The following is a 25,644-nucleotide window of genomic DNA, read 5'->3' as shown; positions in this document are numbered from 1 at the left end:
CGGACTCCAAGCCTCTACGAACGAGGGACCAAGCCGTACGTCTCTCTGCCCCGGGCCACTTCACTCTGGACGATAGCTGAATGTTCATTTGCAAGGACCGGAACATGAACAGATTTGCTTCCTGGGCAAGATGCCGCGGTGCCGACCGCCCGATTATCCAATTCTCGTGCTCCCAACATCCAGGTTTGTTATTAAGCATGAATTGAGCAGTTAGCCCCCCCTCTCCCCCCCTCTCCCCCCCTTTCCCCCGTTGTCTTGCCTTGGTGGCGGAGCAGATCTTGCACTTCCAAGGATGAGGGATGAGAGCCTCAACTACATGTACATCCTCCAGGTTCCCCACGGATATGGCGAGTCGATCCGAGTAGCCGTGCAAATTCTCCTCAAACAGAGCAAGGGATTCAATGTTCATCCAACCTTCTCACGATGGACAAGTCACAAGGCTGGTAGCACCGTGCCCGCCTGGACCGCAGATCAGAGACAGGGAAAACAATCGGTTGAAATCAGGGCGCCAGACTCAACCGCTTGTATCACATGTTGTCCGGCTCTCATCAATGGCGCCAAGCATGGTGCCACCAGGCCCAATCTAATCGAATGACAAGGTACAATGCCATTCGAATCGCCACTACAGCACAGCACAGCCTTGGTCAATCGTGAAGGAAGGATATCCGATCAACGCACACCAAAAGCGCACTAGGTGCTTGCAAGTCCCGAGTGTGACACTCCCGCTCATCCACAGAGGCGGCGCCGTGGTGACACTGGGCTGAAAGTGGTTGGGCCTGTACTGTCGGGAGAGGCAGAAAGCAGTCAGTCAATCTGCAAGCCAGCCAGGTAGGCAAGTAGGTAGGGATGGGACCCCTCAGACCTTGGACAGGTAAGGGAAAAGGGCCCTCCCAAATCAGGCGACTCCTCGATGTTCTGTGTCGACTGATTGGTTCAATCTCGCGGTTCTGGCATGGCACGGCGCGACCGCAGGCTCGTGCAACTGCCAAGCGTGCTTCAGCAAGCATCCTCTGAAACGACTCCTGTCGGGACAACCGCATCATCACGATCAATTCTGCGACTCGCAAGTCGCTCCGACCTCTCCTGCCCCTTCCATTCGCTTCGCTACCTTTAGTTGTATCTGTTTCTCTTTTCGTTCCCGACGACTTCTTTCTGGCTCAGCATTCGCGGCAGTGGCCCCATCCACGTTTCGACCTGTCCTCTCTTTCAGTGCGAATCCCTCCGCCGAAACCTGGGAGCCGGCCTCCTCCACATCGTCTTGCTCGCGACTCCAGGACCAGACGTGCCACCCGCACAAAGTGCTTCGACCCAGAGAGACAAACCAACCCGGTCGACCACTTGCCCTTTGGGAACCAAGTCTTTCACATTCACGACTGTCCATATTTGTTTTTCCATCTTCTACGACATCGTCTCGCTGTGCGGTCGAACTTCACCAGATACTGCTCTGGTCACGGTCTTTACCCCGACGTCCACCGAACGCCATACCATCTCGCCAAACCGCTTCACTCGAGACGCCGGCCGTCTTTCTTCGCACCGTCACCGCCAACAATCTCCTACGAACATCAGCCGATATCTGTACACCCACACAGTCCTCGAGACCGCCAGCAACATGGTCAACAAGATCCTCGCGACCTTCGTGGTCGCCGATGTGCTTTTCCTGATCACCGGAGCCGTCACCTTGGGCTTCTCCCTCATTGCCCGCAACAACATGTTTGAGCAGCCGGACGAAGGCCAACAGGCTGCGAGAAACTTGATCTATCAAAAATTCCCGTTCGAAGCTGGTATCGCCAATGCAGCCTTTATCTTCATCACCTTTGTGATGACACTGCCCGGCATCATCACTCCGACCCGTGGCTGGCTCAAATTGGCTGCCTACCTCATCACTTTTTGCGCCCTCTTCTCCCTTTGCGTGGGTGTCTACCTCTGGGTCCTGACCCTCACCACCCAGTTTGACTTCTTCGCCATTTGGATCGCCCAGGAACCCGGCGTTCAGAATCTCATGCAGACATCGGTAGGAGAAACATGCGCTTAACCAACCGTTCGGGAGACGAAACTGACACTCCTCCAGTTCAACTGTTGCGGATACTTCAACAGCAGTTCTCCTGCCTTTGTCACCAACGATCTTTGCAGCTCCCCAGCCGCTGCCGCTCTTCAACGCGGCTGCAGTGGTCCCGTCACCTCGTACTCCAACATACTCATCGACGGCATCTTCACTGCTGTCTTCGGCATGGTCGGTGTTGACGCGCTTCTGATTATCTGCCTTGCTGTGCTACTGGAGGACCGCAAGGAGCGCGAGCGCTTCCGCCACATCGATGAGAAGAGCGGATACCGCAGCCTCTAGACGACCGTAAAGCCGATCTCCCATCTTGGGACTTTGTCAACTTCTCCCGATGCAGCCAAGGCGTGTTTGCCTCGGATTGATTTTAGATATTTCACTCTCTCGCATCAGCTGACTGCTGGGTTTCCTTTTCTGGGTTCAAAGCGGAAGACAGGCTGGGACGTGTCTCCTCGTTTTACCCTGCCATAAAGCGCATATAGCTTCCTGTCACGAGGCAGGTTCTCGATCAGAGGCATGGGTCACACTGGGAAGGGTCCTGCTTGCCTGCCACGGGCCAAGTATATCAACGCGAGTCCGTGACAATCATGTTGCTGGGTCTTGTCTTACTTGTCGCTTGTATTTTCTTTGTATGCATCTTTTGGCCTACGTTACCCCGAGCCACTGTGTTTAAACAAGGATGCGAAAGAGGCTGAAATGTATTCACGATTTTGAACGACTCGATAAAACTTGCTGCACTTGGCAACCTATGACGTTGTTTGCCATTTCACTGTTCGCATGCTGCGCCGATTGATTGTTGTACTGCCTTGGTTTGAATGACCTTTCTGTCAGATTGCTAAATGCATTCACCACATCAATGGCGCGCCGCGCATGCTCATATATCATGTATGCACACTGGTACAGTGAGGAAATGAAGAAGAAAGAAGTAAAACGCATCTCGCAAAAAAATGGGAAACGCTACCATGTGCTTGTTTCTCTACTATACAGGCGACTGATCATCATTTCCTTGCCTCTTCTTCCCCCGCCCGCCGCTCCTCGCCTCACCGTCTCGCGGCGCAGGCGTCGGGCTCGCGGGCGCATCTGGACTATCCCGATACGCCGGCCACGGGATGATGCTCCCCGTGCTCTCGCGCGCGCTCGCGCTGGCCCCGAGGCGCGGCGACTCGACAGCCACGCCGGCGGCCTCGGGGTCCTCCGGCTCCTTGCCGTGTCTGGACCGCCACCACTTCATCTTCCAGAGCCCGCCCAGCGCGTCCTGCAGCGACGAGTTGCTCTTGGGGCGGGCCTTGCGGGCGGTGAAGCCGGGGAAGCCGGTCGACTTTCGCCTGCGGCGCGAGGGCCGGCGGGGCGCCGAGTCGGAGCCGGCGGAGGAGGGGCCGACGACGTCAAAGGAGACGGCGCTGACGCCGCTGACGTTGCGCTTGGCGGCGAGGAGGGACGTGTGCTCGCCCGTCGGCATCGTTTTGGACCTGTGGCGGCCCGCCGGCCGGCTCTCGTTCTCCTGGTCTTCCAGCTCATCCCAGATCTCGGCTCGTTCTTGCCAGCGGAAGGAGCCCGTGTTTTTGCGAGACTGCAGCAAGGGGGTCGAGTCGCCGTTTTGCGGCGTGTGGAATGTGGAGTACGAGGTAGGGAGCGTGTTGTCGGCCTCGTCATGCGAGTCGGATCCGAGGAGGGATTCTTCTTCGCCCTCGGTGTCCTCGACCAAGCCCAGACCCGGGGCCAGGGACGACTGGCCAACGCCAGGCGTGTGCTGCTCGTCGCTCAGTCGCCACGACAGCGCCAGGACGCCCGACAGGAGAATGGCCGTGCCGAGAGCAATGAGACATGCGCGCAGGGGGCCGAGCTGGTCGGTCTGCTTGAAGTAGATCAAGCCGTCCAGGATGGCAATAATGTTATAGATGCAGAACACCAGCGGGTACAGCACGGACGTCGAGACAAGTTTCAGCCCACGGTGAAGATAGTACAGCTGGCTCAGGGCCAGCGTGATCAGAGCCAGCACGAGGGCCCACGCCTGCCAGTGGACAAACTGATTGGTAGGGCCGGACAACGTCTTAATGATCAGCTCGACCGCAGACTTGGCGACCAGCAAAGAGTGTGCGGACAGGATGCCGCTGATGCAGCCGTATGCCAGACCCCGAAAGAAGCGGAACTTTGCGTTCTGCCCGAGGTTCGAAAAGTGGTTCAGACTGTCCGTGATGATGGCGATGGCGAGCACGAGCAGCGCCTGAAGAATCATCCACACCACGAAGGTCCGACGCCCCAAGAGAGCCAGCAGTTCTTTGAGGTCGTGCGCTGGCTCCGGGATCGCGCCGAAGATGGCAATCAGCACGGCACCGGTGCAGACCAGCAGGGTTCCCCAGAGTGACCACCTTGTGAATGGCTCAGCCAGTATGAGAGTGGCGCATATAGAGTTGAAGACGAGCCCGGAGGCTTGCAAGGTCGAAAGGACAGGTAGCGGTAATGTCGAGATCTGTACCGTGCTGCCCAGGATGTTGGCGGCGATAAACATGCCCATGCCCAGCTGCCATCGTCCTCTCCTGTATGGTGGCCGTCGGACCTCGTGGGGGGCTTTCTCGTCTTCGAGGATGTGCGACTTGCGCTGCAGGGTGAGTCCCAAGCTCTGTACGCTTGTGGACATGAGGCCGACTAGGATGCCGATCTGTACATCGATTCGCTCGTTAGAGGTATACAGCAGAAAAAAAGCCCAGTCCTGTTGCAACGCACCGTGATCGTCCCCCCAGGGGAGATGCCGCCGAGTGCCCCCATTGCCAGTTGTTCGACGACTTGACTGGTGGTCAACTGGCAGTCGCCAGGGAGGATGGAGCAGTTGTGAGGCCCATATACGTGGGTATTGTTACACGCGACTCGTCACGGTTCGTACAAGAATTTGGCGGTGATTGCCTTTGTGCAGTGCAACGGCTATATCGTGGAGGGAGTCTGATGACGTGGTGACGCTACGAAACTTTGTTGATCAATGGGCGGTGATAGGCGATCGCACCAGGGGCCAGTCGCGGAACGGCGGTGTCGATGTCGGCGCGTCGGTGTCGAGTTGGGAGTGCGGCAGCGCGAAAGGAGGGAGTCGTTCAGGCGTGAGGCGGCGGTGGGTTGGAAGAAAGCCAATGTGAGACTATTCGATATGCATGTAGGGACGGGATAGAAGAAACAATGCCGGTCCATTGCTGCATCGGCACCGAATCTCGTTCCACATGGATGGTGTCACGGGTTGGCGATACAGGTACCTTTAGCTCCATGTGTGGCGGTGCTCTGTCACCTGATACCACCTTATCCCGCCTTGATGCGCTCCGCGCTAGACCGTGATGTCACAGCGTTGTGGCTTGCGCAGAAAAGGCGCGGCTGAGGTAAGGGGAGGTACCTTTGGGGTGGGGATTCGTGCTGGTGTGGGGTTCTGGCCTGTGGCTGCACGAGGCAGGCAAGCAAGCAAGCAGTGTGTGCCAAGCTGGCTGGCGAGTGGACGGCCTCCGTGATGCTCATCCTCGCAGTCGATAGGGACGCAACAGCTCGGCTCGACAACGCAACACAACGCCCCCCCACACCTGCGACATTCCCATCTCTCCTCCCGACGACCTCTGTTCCCGGCGGTGCAGACCTTGTTCGCATTGGTTCCTCTGCTCACGATAATCCACCGACCCCTCAAAGTACCTCACAACAAACCGCCATCATGTCGAACCAACCGTTGACCGACGACCAAGTGAGCCAGCTCCCACACCAGCTTCGCCTCTGAACGGGGAGCTATCATAGCCATCTTCTACAAGGAAGGCGTTTTCAGGCCAAGCATGAATGCTGACACGCTGACCCCTACTCTCGCAGGTCGGCAATGAGCTCCGCAAGATGACCGCGTTCATCAAGCAAGAAGCCATGGAGAAGGCCCGCGAAATCGAGATCAAGGCCAACGAGGAGTTCGCAATCGAAAAGTCTAAGCTCGTCCGCCAGGAGACAGATGCGATTGACACGGCCTACGAGAAGAAGTTCAAGCAGGCCACCATGTCGCAGCAGATCACCGCGTCCACCGTCGCCAACAAGACCCGTCTCAAGGTCCTGGCCGCCCGCCAGGAGCTCCTCGACAACATCTTCGAGGCCGCCGGAAAGAAACTCGCCGACGGTGTCAAGGACAAGTCGAAGTACCAGGGCATTCTCAAGAACCTCATTCTCGAGGGCTTCTACGGCCTCAACGAGTCCGAGGTTCAGATCCGCGCGCGGAAAGCTGACTACGATGTTGTGAAGAAGGCCATTGACGAGGCGGCCAAGGAGTACAAGAAGAAGACGAGCAAGGACGTCACAGCGACCATCGACCAGCAGAACCCTCTGCCTGAGGGAAGGTAGGCTACCCTTTCCCCTTTCGCTTGAGCCCTTCCTACAAGTTCGGACGTGCATCGTGATGGTGGCTGACCCAATGTGCACCTACAGCAAGGGCGGCGTGTCCATCGTCGGAACCGGCGGCAAGATCGAGATTGACAACACTGTTGAGCAGCGGCTAAAGCTGCTGGAGGACACTGCCCTGCCGGCCGTGCGAGAGACGCTCTTCGGCAAGAACCCCAACCGCAAATTCTACGACTAAGCGTGGGCCACGCGCATCACGTCTCCTCTCTTAAGCCCTCTCGCTGCCCTGTTCCGCAGCACCAATTGTTCTCTCCATGTCGATGGACCGATGCCGCTGAACGGGTCGGATCGCCTGCTTTTGTACCTTAGATGCTGTATGATCATTCACCAGCACTCGTCCGTAGCCAGGGTCAGCAAGTCATCAAGTCATCATTATAACTACCACACTACCCTTGCGCCTATCATGAAAGTTCACCGACCGCCGTCATGAACGAGTCTTCTGCCCCCGAGGCATCGTCTGAGCCAGCCGTGGATCTCCGACGTTCTTCGTCTTTAAGTACATCTGGTCTTGGCGGCTTCTTCAAAGCGCTAATAAACTTGTTCATGAATGCTTTCTGTGTCTCTGTCGCCACCTCCTTGCGCTGCTCAGGCAGCTCAAAGATGTTTCGCTTGGGCGGAGGTTTCGTTCGTACTGCGTACGTCAAGCGCTTCTGCGCACAATCGATCGAGTTCTTCGCCTCAGTTCGCGATAGGTAGGCAGCCCCGGAATCGTTGATACTGCCCCATATAGTCTTCAGCTGCTGAGCCAGGTGGTCGACTTCGGCGTCAAAGGCTGCGGCGGCATCGTAGGATGTACTACCGGGGTAGAACGAGCCGTCGTCGAGTGCAATGTCGAAAAGCTGGATCTGCGCCCTCAGCTCTACGTAGTCTGTCTTCCTCTTGATATGGAACTCGTCGCCCTTAAGGCGGTGCATAGCTTCTGGGATGAATCCCTGGTCATCTGGATGTTGCCTTGCGAGTGTTGGGTCTCCGAGGAAGCACGCCAAAGCCAGCCGCCGCCGCAACTCTCGCGATTTGCGTGTTGTAGGGACGATCTGCTGAATCGACGCCAGGCGTAACGAGCTGGTATCAAATGCAGTCCAAAGCGAGGCACAGGCGTGTTGACACTAATGCGGTGTTAGCTTGGCTGCAAAGACACTTGCGGTGTAGAAGAACCCACAAAGTCATCCCAGTCAGTCCCGTCAATAGCTTCGACCAAGGAGGTCAAGGCTGTCTGGTGAACTATTCGAGTCTCAATGGCACTCATGAGCGTCCTATCCGCCGCCATGCGCAGCAAGGTGACTACAGCGTACTTGACGGACTCGGGTCTCAAATTGCCCGCCACTCGCTGCAGCCAGTTGAGGTATGTACGCAGTCCCGACCAATCTCTGCCAGCATACGCATTCCGGTCTTCCTGCACAAGATGGACCTTCTCATCATCAATATCGTCTGCAGCATCCATGCAGCCCAACAGCTCACGTAGACGTCCGGGCGTGACAAGCTCCCGGATTTGACCTGCATTGGCACTGAGAAGATGGGAATATGCCACTTGAAGGGGCCTCTTCTCCCCTTCGATAGCCATCAACATCCAGAAAAAAATCTCATCAGGTAGCCTGAGCCGGCTGGCGACGCATTGCAGCATGTTGCTCTGCAAATGCTGCCTGCGAGTTCCCTGTTTGGCCAGCAAGGCCCACGGGCCCAGAGCGGCATGTTGGGGAAACGGCGGTGGGTGCCGCAATGGCCGGGCTTCCGATGAAGATTTTCCCGTTTTGAAGAAATAACACCTGCTGTTGGTCGACGTGGCAGCTTCTGTTCGCTCCATGGCGCGCATAGCCTTGCCAGCTACCTCCTTGTCGTTGACGCCGGCAACACTGATAAATTTCCTGCGGGTAGTATTCGGACTGGGAGGTGGTGCGCAGTTGATGCCTGGCAACGCACTTCCCGCCTCGGGTCTCAAGTCTGCGCTCTTCTCTTCACCGTCGCCGTCCAGTCTAGACGAGCTCGCGGCGATGGCTTCATCTCGCCTTTGGTGTTCCATCAGTGTTTTCATGTCGAACATGGGTCTCGGAGGAGCTGGCGCGGGTGATTTTGCACCCGGCCTTCGACGACGCAGTCTTGTCCTTGGAGAAGCAGCTTTGCCTACGAGGCCCGGCAGCACGTCTGGCTTTGATGTACGTGACAAGAGCATCTCAAGGTCGGGCAAGGAGCAGTCGGATGAGTCGTCATCCTCGTCATCCGACCCCTTGATTTCCAAGTCGCGGCTGAACGCTTCCCTCGTCATCGCTGTAGATGACGGTGGCGAAGACGCCGCTAATAACGGCGAAGACAGAAGGTCTGGCAGTGATAGAACGCTTCCCGATAACGTGGATGGCTCGCCCCGTGAAGGACTGGTCCTGGCGGACTTGAGGCGGTCTTTTTTGGGGGAGAGGAGCGCATAGTCCGCTGTTCGTTTGCTGGTGGCAGAGTCACTGATCCTTGTGGCGAACAAGGTTCGCGTGGGGCTTGGAGGCGCGTACCCAAGGTCGAAGGACTGTTTAGGGTCTATCACGACCGGCGTAGACGGTCGTCTCACGAGCGGAGAGGAAAATATTGACGTCGAGTCGTGTGTCATCCTCTTGGGCGTGCTGGTCTGGCTCAGCCCTGCTTCTGATGGAGCCTTGCATGTTGGAATGGATGAAGGTGGTACAGATGCAGGCGCGGCAGGTAAAGACAGCTCAGCAGCGGCGGCGGCAGCAGTAGTAGAAGAAGACGAAGAACTGGCAGTGGGTGGTGGTGATCGCGACCGTGACCGAGTCGGCAGTCGCTGTGCGTTGTCAGAGCGTGCCTGAAGATGTCGTGGTGGTTTTCGCGATGTTGGTTTGGCAAGAATCTTCCTTCCTTTGCGCTTTTCGTTTGCTGGGACGCCCTCCACAGAAGACCCAAGGTTCTGGTCAGAATGACTTGATTGCGAACCGCCGAGATCCGTCTGACCACTGGCCAGCCGAGGTGCCGTCTTGAAGAAGCCCGAGATCTTGCTCTGCTTGTGAGACATGGTGAGAGGTTATGTTGGGACGCCCGTCAGCCTGCAGCCCGATGGGCAGCGCTAAGTACTCGCTGGATGAGTCGAATAGCGGGCGAAGAAAGGCGTCTCGCTACATTCTGAAGACTCGAGATTTGAGATTGAGGTGACCAGTCTATTGATGCCTTGATGATGCGAGGTCTTTGACTGCAGGTGCGGTAGCCCCCCAGGCACACGCGCGCATCGCGTCAGCCAGACCACTGCGACAACCACTTTAATTGTGGTCCTATCTTATCAGGGCCGTTTCTGCGTCTACGGCGGAATAGGCTTAGCGCCAAGCAGCGCCCACTTGGCTTAGGTAATCGGCCTGCCCCGCCATCTGGCGCCCCCCTGGAATCCATCTGTCCATAAGGTACCTAGGGACCTGATGAGCGCCAACATTTGGGATGCCTCGCGACAACCGCGACGCACAGGACCACACGAGGGGCAACTTATGCCTTTCACGAGCATAAAATTTACAGTGGTGCTCATGTTGCACGGCTGCCTGTCAGGGGACCATCGTCCGCGTGGCGCAGCTGCGCCGGTGTGACGCCTAACCTTGCATCTCATCTCAGATTTGGCCAACTGCCTTTCTGGCGCACGCCACACCGCAAGCTGAACAGGCAGGCTGTTTATTCTCTCTCGCTCGTCCAACCAGTCCGACTTTTGAGGTGCGTTTGCGCAGCTCTCATGTCGACCGAAATGCCAAGACGTCAGACAGCCACGGTGAGTGGTCGTACCGCCAGTCTCCGCCTCGCCTGGCGAAGGGGAAGAGGGGAAGAGGGGGGGGGGGGGGGGGGGGAACAGACCAGGGAAGCGAGATCTACCACAGCATCTGCCTTTCTAATTCAGGGGGTGCCCAGACCTGGGGGCGCCCAACGATCCCATCTCTTTCAAACGAGTGTGCATAATAAAGCTCATCACGCATGTGCGCAGTCATCGTTGCAGTGGGCGTGAGATGGCGCTGGCAGGGTACATGTAGACCACGGAGAACCTTGGGGACAAGACTGGTCCTGAGGGATCTCGCCAAGACGAGAAATGAGGTTCGGTCGCAAAGGCGAACAAGCATCGCTTTCCGGCTGCTCCTTTCACGATCCGGGACCTTCGGCTCTCAAGGAACAAGTGCCAGATTCGGGGATCCGGTTTTAGGTGGACAGGCAATTGAGCAAGTACTTACCGGTAGGTCACATCCCAGTGCCATGTTTGACAGGGATACAAGGCGATGGGCGAGGTGAAGACACAGGGCAGGACCCAAGACCTAGGGCACTCGTGCACCATCCCTTCTTCCATTCCCTTCCGTGCCGCACTAGTGATCGGGAATGGACGACAAGATGGCCGCCACTGACCGGCACCTCATCGTCCATGATTGTCAAAGAAAGGAGAAGTAGAAATTGTGGAGTTGTTGCAGACGAGGGCAGAGGGAGAAGGGCGACTCGGGGCCAAAGACAGGGGAGGGGAACGGTTGCGGGGGGACGTTTGGCTTTCTCTGTCGCCTGAACCCGCTGTCATGGAAGGCAAGCCAAGGTGGCCACCCACCTACCTTTACCTCAGGTAGGCAGGTCGGAATAGCGCGACACCTCCGGCCCCCAGATGCAGCATGAGGAGGAGCGCCGACTGACCGCAGGTCCGCAACACGCGACGTGATGACCAACTATCCGCGTACTTCGGACTTCGCATGGCGGAGCCAATGAAAGAGGCAATGCAGCTTTGCTGTGAACCCGCGCGAACCGGCCTGTTCTGTGGCTGTTTTTGGTGGCACGGGGAGGAAACTAATAGGACCTGACGGATCGGATCGGCGCTGGAGCCCAGGAGACCCTTGGAAAACCCCCCTCCTCTCCCCCAAGGAGCAACGGTCGAGGCGGGACCGGCGGACATCTATATCGGACTGACGTGACTGGTTCTGCTGCTCCAATGATTCGGCGCGAGCGACGTGGTGGACGACGTTACTTTAATCGCGGGAGTCATGGGTGCTTTCGTCAAGAACACCGTGGTCCAAATCGCTTGCACGGGCGCCCGCATCAAGGGTGCTTGGCTGATGCCCCCTATCGCTTGTCATAGAACGTGAGGCATCCCTTGAGTGCCCAGATTTGGCCTCAGTACATAAAATGATCACCGCCTACCTACCTAAAGAGCTTTGATCCACATATAAGCAGGTACTGCACTAGGTCAGTACACGATGGAGGGCCGGTACGTCTGTGAAACAGAGGCATCAAGATGTACAGTTCGCCATGTCCTTTAATTCAATTGGCGACATTTACTTCCTGCTACATGTACTTGGATGTCGAACATTCGAAAGTACTGAGGCTGGATTAGGGCATTAAAGGGATGAAGGGAAACCCCTGGCTGAGCACCAGCCCATCCACGCAATAGAGCGAGTTCAACAAGCATGCCCAGCCCCTACTGCCCAGCGTGTCACGACATTGCTCCATTCCAGCGCATGGTTGCTGGCCTTGCCGTGTCAAATAGCGAGCGAATCACGACCCAAGCCTGTTTGAGTTTACAAGATGCCCATGTTGCTTGTGGCGACGCAGGAATGTGAAAGACTCTGGGGGAGAATGGTTTCTCTGCGCGGTTGCACTGTAGAACCATGGTCATGGCGCCAGGGCTGTGAAAAAGCTTGGTGCCATGCCCCCTTAAATGGCCATTGCTCTAGCCGGTTCCAGTCAAGGAAGACAACAGTTAGACGAGGCAGACCGACAGTACCGCCAAGCATGTGGCCGCAGGTGGGTGAGGAGTGCGTGTGCGGACTTTCGGCGTCGGGGATTTGGTGGGTTTTTTACTCGGGGCCGTTCTATTTCCCATGCAGACCAAGGCGCGCATAAGGTGGAGGACTCGGGCTCCGTATGCCGCCCGCCATTGCCTATCCTCGTTTAAAGCAGGCCGACGCCATTTCGTGGGCCCTGGACTGCACCGAATTTTCGATGTGCTTACCTTGAGAAACCTGGAAGTGCCCGAATTGCCCGAAGAAAAATAAAACGAAATTGCTCTCCCCGACTCGACGCGTGCGCGTGGCCTGTGCCTCTGCTGCCGTGGAGCCTGACGGAACCTGTCTTCCCCTCAAATGGTACCCATCTTCGGTTGATACCGAATGTTCGTGCAAAGGGGTTCATACGTAGGCGGTGGAAGGAAGGTGGCTAAGGTTGGGACGGATGAGCTTATTCCAAGGCGATCTCAACATGGTGTCAACCACCCAAGTGCGAAACGTCCAATGAACTCTGATGACCACCCATCCAGACGCCGGTTGCAGCTAAGATCAACAGGGCTGAGAAGGCGGAGGTGTCTACGTGGAAGCTGTGGAAGCGGCCAATTCTTCCTCCTCGTTGGCATTTTTCTTTGGACCCTGGTTGATTCTCGAGACAACAGAGTAAGAACTTTGACGGGGGCGCCGGAGTCTTTAGCAGCGATGAAGGCCGACGAAAAGACGACACTACTGAGTTGCGCGGGACAATACAAAGATCCATGGCTGCGGATTACCAATGACCGTGAAGGAGACGAAGATTTGATGCAGCCTGTGAGAAGTGGCTCTTTCGGAGTCTTCTTAGTCTCCGGGCCATCCGGTGCCCGCGAGCACCAGAATCGATTTACACGGGGTCGGCTGCTGGGGGTTGTCGTAGTCCACTGAAAGTTCCCGTAAGCCTCCCGAAGCCTCCGCTAGAGACACTGTCCACGGTCCCTGGGGCCGCTGAGCAATAATCCACACCCTGCATGGGCTGTGAGGATTGCGCGCCTGCTAATTGTCCACTGTGCGGCACCTCGCACCTCCCCCCTTCTTCCCATGCTCCTACTTCCACCCTCGAACGCGGGACCCACCAACTGGCGGGCTGGGCAATCACGAAAACGAGTGCCAGCCAGAGGTTGAGGTGGAGACACGGCGGGTGACTGGAGCGAGGAAGGGGGGAAGGTCGCGCTTTCTCCACTCTGCGCGCGAGGGACGTTGGCTGGCTGACTTTCCTCACCTGGCTTATCTGGCTTACCTGGGAAAAGGGAAGTCACTACCTCTGTCATCAAACACCAATGCACCGCCGTCTGGCCCTCCCTGCTCCTGCTCCTGCTCCTGCTCCTGCTCCTGCACTTGCTCCGTGCTGCCCGTCAGTCCCGTCCCATCCCATGCCCCTACCTTGCCAAAGCACACAGTGAGAGAGAAGGAGGCCCATACCACCCATCACTCATCCCAATCCTAGCCCAGCCAGCCTACCTAGTCGGTCATCCACTTCGAGTTCCCGCGCCGCCCCTTCAGCCAAAATAGTTCCTTCCCTCCTTCACGTCTGTTCATTGCCATTACCCTTCCCCCTCCCTCCCCTCCTTCTACACAATCACCCTTGACGCCGGGCACTTCACTGAACGTCAACAGCCGCGACGAGACCAAGACAAACGAATTCGCGTCTCCCCTTCACGGTCGCTGGCTCGTCCTCCGTCGTTCCTTTCGCCGCTGTGAACAACCACTCCCCTGAGGCAGCAGGGAACAGAAGACAACAAACAGCTCCATTTCTTTCTGAGGTCTCGACAAAAGACCTCCCTCTCACGCAGCCCCTTTACAACAGCCGTACACACCCTCGACCGACCCTCCGACACTATCCATCCTGGCATCTCGATAACGTTCATCTTTGTCTTTTCCCGCACGGGGACTTTCCGCGACCACCGCAGGTCAGCCTGGCGGACAACTCCGGGTCTACCGGGCTTCTCGCCCGCACATCCACCGCACATCTATCATCATGGCTTCCGCGTCAACAAACCTGAACCCCGGCTTTCTCGCACCTCCGCCTACAGAAGGGGTAGGTGCAGGTGCCGGACAAACGTCGAGCTCCGGCGACGCCCCAGAATCGAGCGATCCGAACCAGCCGGGCCCGGCGGACGCGAAGACGCAGCGATCACGATGGCCCACCCGCAAGATGACACTCAAGAGTAGCAACAACAAGAGGTTGTCAATCCTCGGTCGCGCCAATAAGAAACACAATGGCAACGAGAAGAACCGCCTCTCCGGCGACCCAAACAACGTCAATGCCGAAAGTCAAGGGAGCGAGGCCGAAGAACACGGCGCAGGCAGGAAACTCTACTTCAACCTTGACCTCCCTCGTGAAATGGTCGATGAGGACGGTGCGCCAATTCAGCAATACGCCAGGAATAAGATTAGGACCGCGAAGTACACGCCCATGTCCTTCGTGCCGAAAAACTTGTGGTTTCAATTCCACAACATTGCTAACATTTTCTTCCTCTTCGTTGTCGTCCTTGTCGTAAGTTGCACCCATTCTCCTGTCACCGTCCCCACCCTCGTCGATCATAATCACCAACAAATTCGTGCGCTCTAGTTTTTTCCCATCTTTGGCGGTTACAACCCTGGGCTCAATTCGGTCCCTCTCATCGCTATCATCACCATTACTGCCATCAAGGACGCCATTGAAGACTACCGTCGCTCCAACCTCGACAATGAGCTCAACAATGCACCCGTTCACCGCCTGCGAGGCTTCAACAATATCAACGTGCAGGAAGACAATGTGTCCGCTTGGAGGAAATTCAAGAAGGCCAACTCGGCATTGTTCGGCTCCCTGTGGCACGCGATGCAAACGATATGGTCCAAGAAGGCCCGTGAGGACCGCGAGAAGCAGCGTCTTGCCCGCCAGGAGGCCGAGATGCCTCGCCGGTCGATCGAGACACAGCGCCAGTCGTTCATGTCGGCGCGTGACGAAGACATCCAGATGACCCCTGTGCCTTCCCCGATGCCCCGCCAGAACCTCGAACTACCCGACGAGCACGACGAGAGGCGCGCGCACCAACAGAAACAGCTCAAAGGCGACGTCATCAACCGAGAGCTGCCAGTGAAGGGCAGTGCTCGTTTCCACCGGGATGCCTGGAAAGATCTCAGAGTCGGTGATTACGTGCGAATCTACAACGACGACGAAATCCCCGCCGACATTGTCATCCTGGCGACCTCAGATCCGGAGGGTGCGTGCTACGTCGAGACGAAGAACCTGGATGGTGAGACGAACCTCAAGTTCCGTTCGGCTCTACGATGCACTCGCTCTATGAAGCACGCCAGGGATGCCGAGCGAGCCCAGTTCTGGATGGACAGTGAAGCGCCTCAGGCCAACTTGTACAAGTACAACGGCGCCATCAACTGGCAACAGAAGTTTGACGGTTTCGACTCGGAACCCCACAACATGGTTGAACCCATCACCATCGACAACATGCTCCTTCGTGGCTGCAACCTGAGAAACACCGATTGGGCTCTTGGCATTGTCATGTTTACCGGGCACGACACCAAGATCATGATCAACTCGGGTATCACGCCTAGCAAGCGTGCTCGCATAGCACGCGAGCTCAACTACAATGTTATTTGGAACTTTGGCATCCTGGTAGTCATGTGTCTTACGGCCGCCATAGTCAACGGTACATCGTGGGCTAGGACCGATCGATCACTGTCATTCTTCAACTATGGATCCATAGGAGGTTCCGCTCCAATGACTGGGTTCATCACTTTCTGGGCCGCCATGATTTTCTTCCAAAACTTGGTCCCCATCTCTCTCTACATCACGCTGGAAATTGTGCGTCTGCTGCAGGCCATCTTCATCTACAGCGATGTTGAGATGTACTACGCCCCAATCGACCAGCCGTGTATCCCCAAGTCGTGGAACATCTCGGACGACCTGGGCCAAATTGAGTACATTTTCTCCGACAAGACCGGCACCCTGACGCAGAACGTCATGGAATTCAAGAAGGCCACAATCAACGGTCAGCCGTACGGCGAGGCGTACACCGAAGCGCAAGCTGGCATGCAAAAGAGGATGGGCATCGATGTCGAGAAGGAGGGCGAGAGGGCACGGGCCGAAATTGCAGAGGGCAAAGTACGGTCTCTTGAGGGTCTCCGCAGGATCCACGATAACCCGTACCTGCACGACGAGGATCTGACCTTTATCGCGCCTGACTTTGTAGCCGACTTGGCTGGCGAGTCTGGACCCGAGCAGCAGGCCGCCAACGAACACTTCATGCTCTGTTTGGCTCTTTGCCATACTGTCATTGCAGAGCGACCACCCAGCGATCCTCCAAAGATCGTTTTCAAGGCGCAGTCCCCCGATGAAGCTGCGTTGGTCGCCACGGCGAGAGATATGGGTTTCACGGTGCTCGGCACCTCGGCCGAGGGTGTCAACCTCAATGTTATGGGCGAGGAGCGCCACTACCCTATCATGAACACGATCGAGTTCAACTCGAGCCGCAAGAGGATGAGCATCATCCTTCGCATGCCTGATGGCCGCATTCTCCTGATTTGCAAGGGTGCCGATAGCGTGATTTACTCCCGCCTCAGGCGCGGAGAGCAGGCCGAACTCAGGAGATCCACGGGCGAGCATCTCGAGATGTTTGCTCGGGAGGGACTGCGGACTTTGTGCATTGCGCAAAGAGAGCTCAGCGAGGACCAGTACAGTGCCTGGCTTGAGGAACACAACGCCGCAGCTGCTGCGCTTGACGACCGAGAGGAGAAGTTGGAAGCGGTCGCGGACCGTCTCGAGCAGGACCTCACCCTCCTTGGTGGCACCGCTATCGAGGACCGACTCCAAGACGGCGTCCCTGACACCATTGCCCTGCTCGGCCATGCCGGCATCAAGCTCTGGGTTCTTACTGGCGACAAGGTCGAGACGGCCATCAACATTGGTTTCTCGTGCAACCTGCTGAACAACGACATGGAATTGATCCACCTGAAGATTGAGGAGGACGAGACAGGGGATACCCCTGATGATGTGTTCCTCACTCGAGTCGATGAATTGTTGGACACGCATCTACAGACATTCGGCATGACCGGCAGCGACGAGGAACTGGTCAAGGCCAGGGACAACCATGAACCTCCCGACGCTACTCACGGTCTCGTCATTGACGGCTTCACGCTCAAATGGGTACTTCACGAGTCGCTGAAGCAGAAATTCCTCCTCCTGTGCAAGCAGTGCAAGTCGGTCCTGTGCTGTCGTGTCAGCCCCGCCCAAAAAGCCGCTGTCGTGTCACTCGTCAAGAATGGTTTCGATGTCATGACCCTGTCCATCGGTGACGGCGCGAACGATGTAGCCATGATCCAGGAGGCAGACGTCGGTGTCGGAATTGCCGGCGTGGAGGGTCGACAGGCCGTCATGTCGTCCGACTATGCTATTGCACAGTTCCGTTTCCTCCAGAGACTGGTTCTGGTACACGGCAGATGGTCCTACCGTCGACTGGCCGAGTCGATTTCCAACTTCTTCTACAAGAACGTCATCTGGACATTTGCTCTGTTCTGGTATCAGATCTACTGCGACTTTGATATCACATACATCTTCGACTACACCTACATCCTCTTCTTCAACCTGTTTTACACCTCGGTCCCTGTCGCCATAATGGGTGTCCTCGATCAAGATGTCTCTGACAAGGTCTCCTTGGCAGTGCCTGAGCTATACCGTCGCGGCATCGAGCGACGGGAGTGGACTCAGACCAAGTTTTGGTATGTGCTACAGGTATTTATGACCCTTGGGGCATGCAAGACTAACAGTGACGCAGGCTCTACATGGTGGACGGCATCTACCAATCGGTCATGGCTTTCTGGATTCCTTACCTGACTGTGGTATCAACAAGCTTCGTCACCTTTAATGGTCAGAATATCGAAGACCGCACGAGACTGGGCGCCTACATCGCCCACCCCATTGTCCTCACAATCAACATGTACATTTTGATCAACACATACCGGTGGGATTGGTTCATCGTGCTGTGCGTCGTCATCAGCGACGCCATGATCTTCCTGACGACTGGCATCTTCACGGCGCAGACCTCTTCAGGTGCCTTTTACGGCGCCGGCGCGCAGATCTACAGCCAGGCCTCGTTCTGGGCCGTCTTATTCATCGTGCCCGTCGTCTGCCTCTTTCCCCGTTTCGCGATCAAGGCACTGCAGAAGGTGTACTTCCCCTACGACGTCGACATTATCCGCGAGCAAGAACGACAGGGCAAGTTCGCGCACCTCAACCAGGCACCGCTGGATAAGGAAGTCGATGCCACAACGGCCGGACGATCGAGCGCCCGAGCGTCGACGTCGTCTGATAGCGAGCCAAAGGGTAAGCACATGCACTATGCCAGCGTCGACGAAGACAGAAGACCAATCTATCCCCCCTCAGTTGCGACGCGTACGACGCACAACCCACGAAGCCAGAACGGTAGCGATGGCACGAACTACACGGGGCACCGCATGTCGTTGGACTTGGCGCCTCCGATTCGGCCTTCTTTCGACCGAGCTCGCCCATCCTACGACCGAATCCGCGCATCGATGGACCGCGTCCGGCCCAGCTTCGAGGCAAGCAGCGATTTCACGTCGGCTGCACGGCTGTCACGAATCGAGTCGAGCCAGTCTGCCGGTCACCTCTTCCACCGACGCTTCCGCGGGCTGTCCACGTCCAAGAGCGCCAATCAATAAGTCGGTCACTGGTGAGAATCGCGACTCTGTTCTGTCCGCTGTTCTCTCCCCTTCCTGTACCATACTCCTGCGTACACACGACGCCCCGTCTTTCTCCTTGTTCCATCGATCCACAACAACACAGACACAACACACCCGCATCACCACCATGACAACATTCGGCGCGCCGACCTCTCTTTAGCCTCTGCTTTTGGTTGATACCTCCCAATGCATGACGATTTGCATGAGCGACCGACGAACATCACCGCGCTCGCATCACAGCGACACTGCTCTTTCTGCCTCGACTCACTTGACTCGATTTTCTTCTTTTGCGCACTTTGCCTCGTGTGTTCTTGTTTTTGTTCTTCTGCTTCTCTCGTAAAGGGCGTTCCGGATTTGGCGTTTCCACGGCCAGGAGGGCAGGAGGAAAGCCTGTGAGGGGGCCTGCATTTGTGTACGAGTTTTCCTCGGGGATCTTAGATACCTCCGACAGGTGGATGAGTGGAAGGAAAAGACGACGTGCTGAATAGAAGCTTCTCCTAATCACCAAGGCTTTCTCATCTGCGGGCATCAGCCGGCAACCCTTGCACGAGCAAGGTCAACAGAGAGAGCGCGGCTGTTTATTGTTGGCAGGTTTTTTTTCCCTTGGAGGAGGGCTGGCTGCCTTGTATATACCAGAGGAGAAGCAGAGTGAAGTCTACAAATTTCCGAGAGATGTCAATGTGTGAACTTGTGATAAAGTCGCGTGAGCGCGAGGTACCTACTTATCGTGGGTGGGTACGGCATTGACTTATGTAACCCAGGTCTGCTCTTGGCAGGCACGCTCACGCTCACTCGCTGGTGCCCTCCTGACTTCCACCTCGGAACATGCCACTACCAGACGGCCCCTACGGCCTTTTCGCAATGCACATGGGCCGTTTGTGACTTCTGCCTCCGCTTCTGCAGCTGAATCTCCCACCAGGCAGCTTAACCAACTCTGGCTCGATCAATTGGCCTGCTGGATGACATGGAAACCGCCTTGAGGTTGGAGCTCGCAGAGCTATGGTGGGAGCAAGCCAAGTCCCAGTTGGCTTCATGGCTCCAAGCGATACCGTAAGTAGTACGCCCCTGATCGCCTCTTGCATTGGGATAGGCACTGACAGATGGCGAAGCTTCACAGCTGTCAAGGTTGTGGTAGCTGCCATGGCCATCGTGTTCAGTCTCTGGGCCGTTCGCGAAGCTAGGATCAGCGAGGAGGAGAGAACCAAGAAGTACACTGTCCCGCCACCAAAGACGCCTGCCGACTACTCCACGGTCGAAGAGACAAACATCAAGGTGCGCGTGCTCTCCCAACTCCCTGAATGACCAGATGGCGGGCTGGTCATCCTGTTGAGCGGACGCTTGGGCTGATATCTCGTGTGTCCAGCTGCCCGGCTCCTCCGCGATCCATTGCTACGCCCCCGCGACGGGACAGTTCCTCGGCCTCATCAACCCCTCGACGCCCGACTCGATCGACCGCGCCCTCGATGCCGCTCACACTGCTCAGGCAAAGTGGCGCGCCACGTCGTTCCACGCACGGCGCAACGTCCTGCGAACCATGCTCCAGCACATCCTCGACAATCAGGAGGCTATCTGCCGCGTCGCGTGCCTCGACTCGGGCAAGACCATGGTCGACGCCCAGATGGGGGAGATCCTCGTCACAGTTGAAAAGCTCATGTGGACCCTGAAACACGGCGAAAAGGCGTTGCAGCCCAGCCGTCGGCCAACCAACTTTCTCATGGCGTACAAGAAGAACGAAGTGCGATATGAGCCGCTCGGCGTCGTCGCCGCCCTCGTCAGCTGGAACTACCCCTTCCACAATCTAATGGGTCCTATTATTTCGTCCATCTTTGCCGGCAACGGCGTGCTCGTCAAGGTTTCGGAACACACAGCCTGGAGCTCGCAGTACTTCACATCCATCGCGCGAGGTGCCCTCGTCGTCCACGGCCACGACCCCGGCCTGATCCAGACCGTGGCGTGCTGGCCGCAGACGGCATCGCATATCACGGCCCACCCGCGCATCGCCCACTTGACCTTCATCGGCTCCAAGCCCGTCTGCCACAAGGTGGCCGCTTCAGCCGCCAGATCGCTCACGCCCCTTGTGGCGGAGCTCGGCGGCAAGGACGCCGCCATCATTCTCGATTCAGCGGCGGGCGACCTTGGGCGCATCGTCGAGATTCTGCTGCGCGGGACTTTCCAGGCCTCAGGGCAAAACTGCATCGGCATCGAGCGTATCATCGCAACTCCTCAGGTTTATGACCAGCTGGTCGAGGCCCTCGAGCCCCGCGTGCGCTCCCTGAGGCTTGGTCCCACCGCAGACGTCGGCGCCATGGTCTCCGATGCCTCGTTCGACCGACTCGAGTCTCTTGTCGAAGCAGCCGTCAAGGACGGCGCCCGCCTCCTCGCCGGCGGCAAGCGCCACGCCCATCCGGATCATCCCAAGGGGCACTACTTCATGCCCACTCTCCTCGCCGCCGTGACTCCGTCCATGGCCGTCGCCAACGAGGAGTGTTTCGGCCCCATCATGACCCTCATGCGCGCCCCTGCCTCGACGGCGCCCTCCGTGCTCGCCGTCTCCAACGCCGCGCCCTTTGGCCTCGGCGCCTCCGTCTTCGGCTCCGACGCCGACCCCGTCCTGCTCGCCGTCGTCGACGGCCTGCGCACGGGCATGGTCGCCGTCAACGACTTTGCCGTCTACTACGCCGTCCAGCTCCCCTTTGGCGGCGTCGGCGGCTCCGGCTACGGCCGCTTCGCCGGCGAGGAGGGCCTGCGCGGCCTCTGCAACGCCAAGAGCATCTGTCGGGACCGCATCGGCTCGCTCGGCGTCCGCACCTCCATCCCCCCGCCCGTGCGCTACCCCGTGGCCGACCAGGAGCGGACTTGGCGGTTCGCGCGAGGCATCGTCGACCTCGGCTACGGGCTGTCCCTGGGCCGCAAGGGGAGCGGTCTCTGGGGCATGGCGCGGAATGCTTGAGTCGTTGGGGCATTGCTCCACGGCCGATGGCTCTGGTGTCGTGGCGCTGAGGGTCCGCTTGTGCCTTTGTGCTTGTATGAATGAACAATGAGACGTATAGATACCTGGCCTGTGGGCCTTTGATAATAGATGACTGGACGAGATGATCAATCCGTTTCTTGGTTTGCTGACGATGCCTGTCTGGTCCGTCAGCTTTGGTGCCAACGCGCCCATCGAGCATGTGACTCGGTCGACTGTCCATGCAGACTTGGCCGACCAACCAGCGGGTGACGCTCCAGTCACCCAAGTCACCCTACCTATGTACAGTTGGGCACATGTCACTTAACAAGCGTATCACCAGGCGCCCTGAAGTCTTATACCATTCGAGTCTCTATCTTGCAGAGTCTTCTGCCTAGACACTCCGTTCGATCACCTCATATCACCACGACATTTCCCCTCGGTAGTGAAAGGTGGACTGGGCAACCGCGTCCTCTTGAGGACCCAAGTTTGAAGTCCAGAAGCATCATGACCCCCTTACCAGGCGGCGGCGGCGGCAGGAGCGCCCCAGGCATCACCGCCATCTGCGGCGGACTCCTTGTTGCCAGCATCGTCATTCTTCTTGCCCCATCCGCCATCGTCATCATTGTTGGCGGTTCCGCCGTTGTCCTCATCTCCGTCGGCGTTGCCACTACCCCAGGCATCGTCTCCACCCTCGTCAAAGGACTCACCGCCGTGACCGGCGGCACCAGCAGGACGGTCCTCCTCGTTGGAGGCGGTCTCCCATTTGAGATTCTCAAGATCATCGCCCTCGGGCATGAAGACCTGAAGGAAATCGGGAATCTCCTGGTCCGTCTCGAGGAGGGTTCGTACAAGCACGCTGCCGATGCCATCATCTCGATCAGCGCAGTAGAGAGACGTGGCAATGCCCCTGTGACCAATGCGGCCAGTGCGACCTGGGAGAACGGGCGGTGATTAGCAAGCGCAAGGCAATCGTTCGAATCTAGACATACCAATTCGGTGGACATACTCCTCGATTCCACCATGATCGACAGAGGGAAGGTCGTAATTGATAACGTGGTTGACGTTGCGTACATCAATGCCACGGGCCATGACACCAGTTGCGACGAGAATAGGCGAGGTTCCGGCGCGGAACGCACGCATGGCGCCCTCACGTTCGAGCTGGGTACGGTCAGAGTGCATGGAAGTGCACGGGTAGCCTGAGTTGAACAGAAAGTCGTCGAGCTCATCGGCAGCTCGCTTTGAGTTTACAAAAATGATGGTCCGGCATGGATCGAGAGCTTCAATGACCTCCTTGAGAACCGTTCTCTTCGTCTCGGGGAGGACCTCCACAACCCGCTGCAAAATGTTTCCATGGGTGCTGCCAATGCGCCCCACGTTGATCTGGCTATGCGATGCAGCCAGATGGCTGCGAGCCAGATCCCGAAGGTCCTTTGGGAAAGTAGCAGAAAAGAGGAGATATTTGACGTTTCCCTCTTCCTGCTCTGGAAAGAAGAGTTCCAAATCAGTAAAGCTTCAACCACTGCGAGGAAGGTCACGTACCGCCACCAGACATGATGGTATTTAGGTCTTGGCCCCAGTCATCGTGAAGCATCTCGTCGGCCTCATCAATGATCATGTACCGGACCCGACGAAGTGTGAGCACATGAGGGCGGTCGATGAAGTCACAGAGACGGCCAGGAGTGGCGATGAGAATGTCACAGCCCTTGCCGAGCTGCTCGATCTGGTCGCGAATCGGGCCTCCGCCGTAGGTGACGCAAGGGCGAAGCATGGTGCGGTAACAAAACTTGCGAGCTTCGTTGAAGATTTGGACCGCCAGCTCACGAGCTGGGCATACGACAATGACAAGTGGCTCGGCACGAACGGGCTGCGAAACACCGGGTACAAAGGATGCTGGGTTTGGTCGAGGAGCCGCCAACTTTTTGGCTTTGCCCATCAGCTTATCCAAGACGGGGACGAGATAGGCTGCAGTTTTGCCAGAACCTGATCGACATATTAGTACGGTGAGCAGAGGAGGGTCACAGGCAAAGACACCGACCAGTTTGGGCGATGGCCACAATATCCAAGCCTTTGCGAACAGCAGCCAATGTGTACTGCTGAATGGGAGTAGGAACGCGGTATCCCGACATCTCGACGTTTTTGAGCATGGTAGGGTGCAAGCCTGCGCTGGCAAAGTCTTTGATGGGCTCGATTCGCACATCGCCGCGCTGCTGGACCTCGATCTCGGTGATTCTGGAGTTTGTTAGCAAGAGCAGCAAGGAGCATAGAGCATTTTCGTGCGTACCGATCATACGAGATTCCAGTATTGTTGAGACCACGCTCGGCGGGCGGGCCGAAGAGTTGCAATTCGAGCTCGGGAAATTCAGGTCCCACGTCGCCGAATTGCTCCATGTCAAACTCATAGACACGAGCATTGCTCTCCCAATTGACCGGGACCTCAGGGCCCTGTTGAGCAAGCTCCTCGTAATCGTACGGAAGCGGATTGGCCCATTTCTCCGCGTGCTCGGAACGGCCCTGGGGCTGCTGGGCACTGCCTTCGGGCAGGGCAGCTCGCAGAGTGCCCGTATCCATGGAGTCAGACATTCTCGATGGTGTATGCGATCGCGCTGCCTAAGTGAAGGAAATGTTAGACTAAGCCTTATAGAAGGAGCCGTAATGGAAACGCGAGGAAAGAGCGTGGCAAGGCTTAATGACGCATATGTTTAGGGCCAGGGGCAAGAGATGGCTTCTTACCTCGACGTTGACTCGACAGATCGCGACTAACTGGCGGAAGACGTCAGCGGATCGAAAAACAATATCGAGGTAGGAGGACTTGGAAGGTCCACAGGATCAGCTGAACTGATGCTATATATGTGAACGTGCTGATGTCCGGGCATTCATGAGGTCGTTGAGAGGCAGACAGAGTGAAGTGTTGCCTGGTGAAGAATGGGGAACAGGGACCGGGAAAGGGCAGAAGGAAACAATGAGCAACTCTGGTGGGTTGGACGATGTTGAATAAGCGCCTGACGAAAAATAGAAAGGATACATACCTCTTCGCAATATCAAGAGTGCTGGTCTGGGAAGAGACTGTGGGGATGGCGTGGTCTCTTGATGCGCAAGAAACTGGTGGTGGTGACGATGGTGAAGATGGACAGATGAGACACCCACCAGGTAAACAAGAAGAGGAAGAAGGTCGTTGGGAGACGTGGGCCACGCAAAAGGCTCCGTGGTATGATGGTGCCTATTTTGTCCCCAACGCCGGGAAGGTACTACCAGCGGTATCGTCGATTAGAGCGGGCAAGTCAACCGCTGGTGCTTACCTCACCCAGCAAGGGCGACGATGCCTTCATCAGCCTGTGTTTTTTTTTTATTCCCTTGATGATTGGACCCGTCTTGTGTGAGCTGCTGCACGGTTGTTACTTTCAGCACCGGTGCGTGGTCATAAGGGGTAACTGATTGGCCTCAAAGAGGGCACTGCAGTCGACAAAGATGAAAACGCCCTTCACAATAATATTCGTACACCGCGTTATGATCAGTGAGGCCCCGGATGGCGTTCAATAGCTTAATTAATGTCTAGCGGGCTGTCACACCCGGGCCCAAGGTACTGACTCTCATCACTTCAAGGGCTGTAGGACTGATGACACCGACTCGAGGCCGACGTATGGGGCTATCGAATGATTGATGCCGATAAATGTCTCTGGCTGATGGCCACGCGAGGGGCGATAGAGATCACGCTCGGGCTTGGTTTAGCGGGTGACCAGGGAACGCCGTAGTGGCGAACCGACTTGACATGAGTTTGCCTAGCCAAGGCATCA

At 57.1% G+C, this 25,644-nt stretch overlaps 7 protein-coding genes across 7 annotated transcripts; 4 read left to right on the top strand and 3 right to left on the bottom strand.

Annotated features, from left to right (window-relative positions):
* Window positions 1–1,032: 1,032 nt before the first annotated feature.
* VDAG_01769 (tetraspanin) lies at window positions 1,033–2,778 on the top strand. The gene is made up of 2 exons (XM_009657798.1): window positions 1,033–2,011; window positions 2,069–2,778. The coding sequence occupies exons 1-2, from the start codon at window positions 1,610–1,612 to the stop codon at window positions 2,339–2,341; spliced, it is 675 nt and encodes a 224-aa protein (XP_009656093.1). The 5' UTR covers window positions 1,033–1,609; the 3' UTR covers window positions 2,342–2,778.
* Window positions 2,779–3,035: 257 nt separating this feature from the next.
* On the bottom strand, window positions 3,036–4,822 carry VDAG_01768 (DUF803 domain-containing protein; the record flags this gene model as incomplete). Its single annotated transcript, XM_009657797.1, has 2 exons — window positions 3,036–4,715; window positions 4,781–4,822. 2 exons carry the CDS (start codon window positions 4,820–4,822, stop codon window positions 3,036–3,038), a joined length of 1,722 nt encoding a protein of 573 aa, XP_009656092.1.
* Window positions 4,823–5,558: 736 nt separating this feature from the next.
* On the top strand, window positions 5,559–6,632 carry VDAG_01767 (vacuolar ATP synthase subunit E; the record flags this gene model as incomplete). The annotated part of the gene is made up of 3 exons (XM_009657796.1): window positions 5,559–5,765; window positions 5,885–6,393; window positions 6,482–6,632. Exons 1-3 carry the CDS (start codon window positions 5,736–5,738, stop codon window positions 6,630–6,632), a joined length of 690 nt encoding a protein of 229 aa, XP_009656091.1. The 5' UTR covers window positions 5,559–5,735.
* A 223-nt stretch (window positions 6,633–6,855) lies between these two features.
* On the bottom strand, window positions 6,856–8,714 carry VDAG_01766 (uncharacterized protein; the record flags this gene model as incomplete). Its single annotated transcript, XM_009657795.1, has 3 exons — window positions 6,856–7,560; window positions 7,614–7,959; window positions 8,218–8,714. The coding sequence occupies 3 exons, from the start codon at window positions 8,712–8,714 to the stop codon at window positions 6,856–6,858; spliced, it is 1,548 nt and encodes a 515-aa protein (XP_009656090.1).
* A 5,468-nt stretch (window positions 8,715–14,182) lies between these two features.
* VDAG_01765 (phospholipid-transporting ATPase) lies at window positions 14,183–18,882 on the top strand (the record flags this gene model as incomplete). Its single annotated transcript, XM_009657794.1, has 3 exons — window positions 14,183–14,701; window positions 14,777–17,922; window positions 17,979–18,882. The coding sequence occupies 3 exons, from the start codon at window positions 14,183–14,185 to the stop codon at window positions 18,880–18,882; spliced, it is 4,569 nt and encodes a 1,522-aa protein (XP_009656089.1).
* Window positions 18,883–19,764: 882 nt separating this feature from the next.
* VDAG_01764 (succinate-semialdehyde dehydrogenase) lies at window positions 19,765–21,853 on the top strand (the record flags this gene model as incomplete). Its single annotated transcript, XM_009657793.1, has 3 exons — window positions 19,765–19,953; window positions 20,013–20,175; window positions 20,267–21,853. The coding sequence occupies exons 1-3, from the start codon at window positions 19,868–19,870 to the stop codon at window positions 21,851–21,853; spliced, it is 1,836 nt and encodes a 611-aa protein (XP_009656088.1). The 5' UTR covers window positions 19,765–19,867.
* A 513-nt stretch (window positions 21,854–22,366) lies between these two features.
* Window positions 22,367–24,886, bottom strand: VDAG_01763 (ATP-dependent RNA helicase ded-1; the record flags this gene model as incomplete). Its single annotated transcript, XM_009657792.1, has 5 exons — window positions 24,135–24,886; window positions 23,889–24,082; window positions 23,393–23,833; window positions 22,843–23,334; window positions 22,367–22,785 (listed from the first exon to the last, which is right to left on the bottom strand). Exons 1-5 carry the CDS (start codon window positions 24,431–24,433, stop codon window positions 22,367–22,369), a joined length of 1,845 nt encoding a protein of 614 aa, XP_009656087.1. The 5' UTR covers window positions 24,434–24,886.
* Between the last annotated feature and the right edge of the window lie 758 nt (window positions 24,887–25,644).

The sequence above is a fragment of the Verticillium dahliae genome, genomic scaffold, assembly GCF_000150675.1.
Source record: "Verticillium dahliae VdLs.17 supercont1.3 genomic scaffold, whole genome shotgun sequence".
Classification (NCBI taxonomy): Eukaryota; Fungi; Ascomycota; class Sordariomycetes; order Glomerellales; family Plectosphaerellaceae; genus Verticillium; species Verticillium dahliae.
The sequence above is the reverse complement of the archived record's forward strand: the minus strand, read 5'-3'. Positions and strand labels throughout refer to the sequence as shown.

Bases quoted from the DNA above. Each gene is read 5' to 3' on its own strand.
- VDAG_01769 (XM_009657798.1), top strand. From the start codon at position 1,610: ATGGTCAACAAGATCCTCGCGACCTTCGTGGTCGCCGATGTGCTTTTC. The intron at 2,012-2,068 runs GTAGGAGAAACA...ACACTCCTCCAG, and splicing joins AGAATCTCATGCAGACATCG to TTCAACTGTTGCGGATACTT.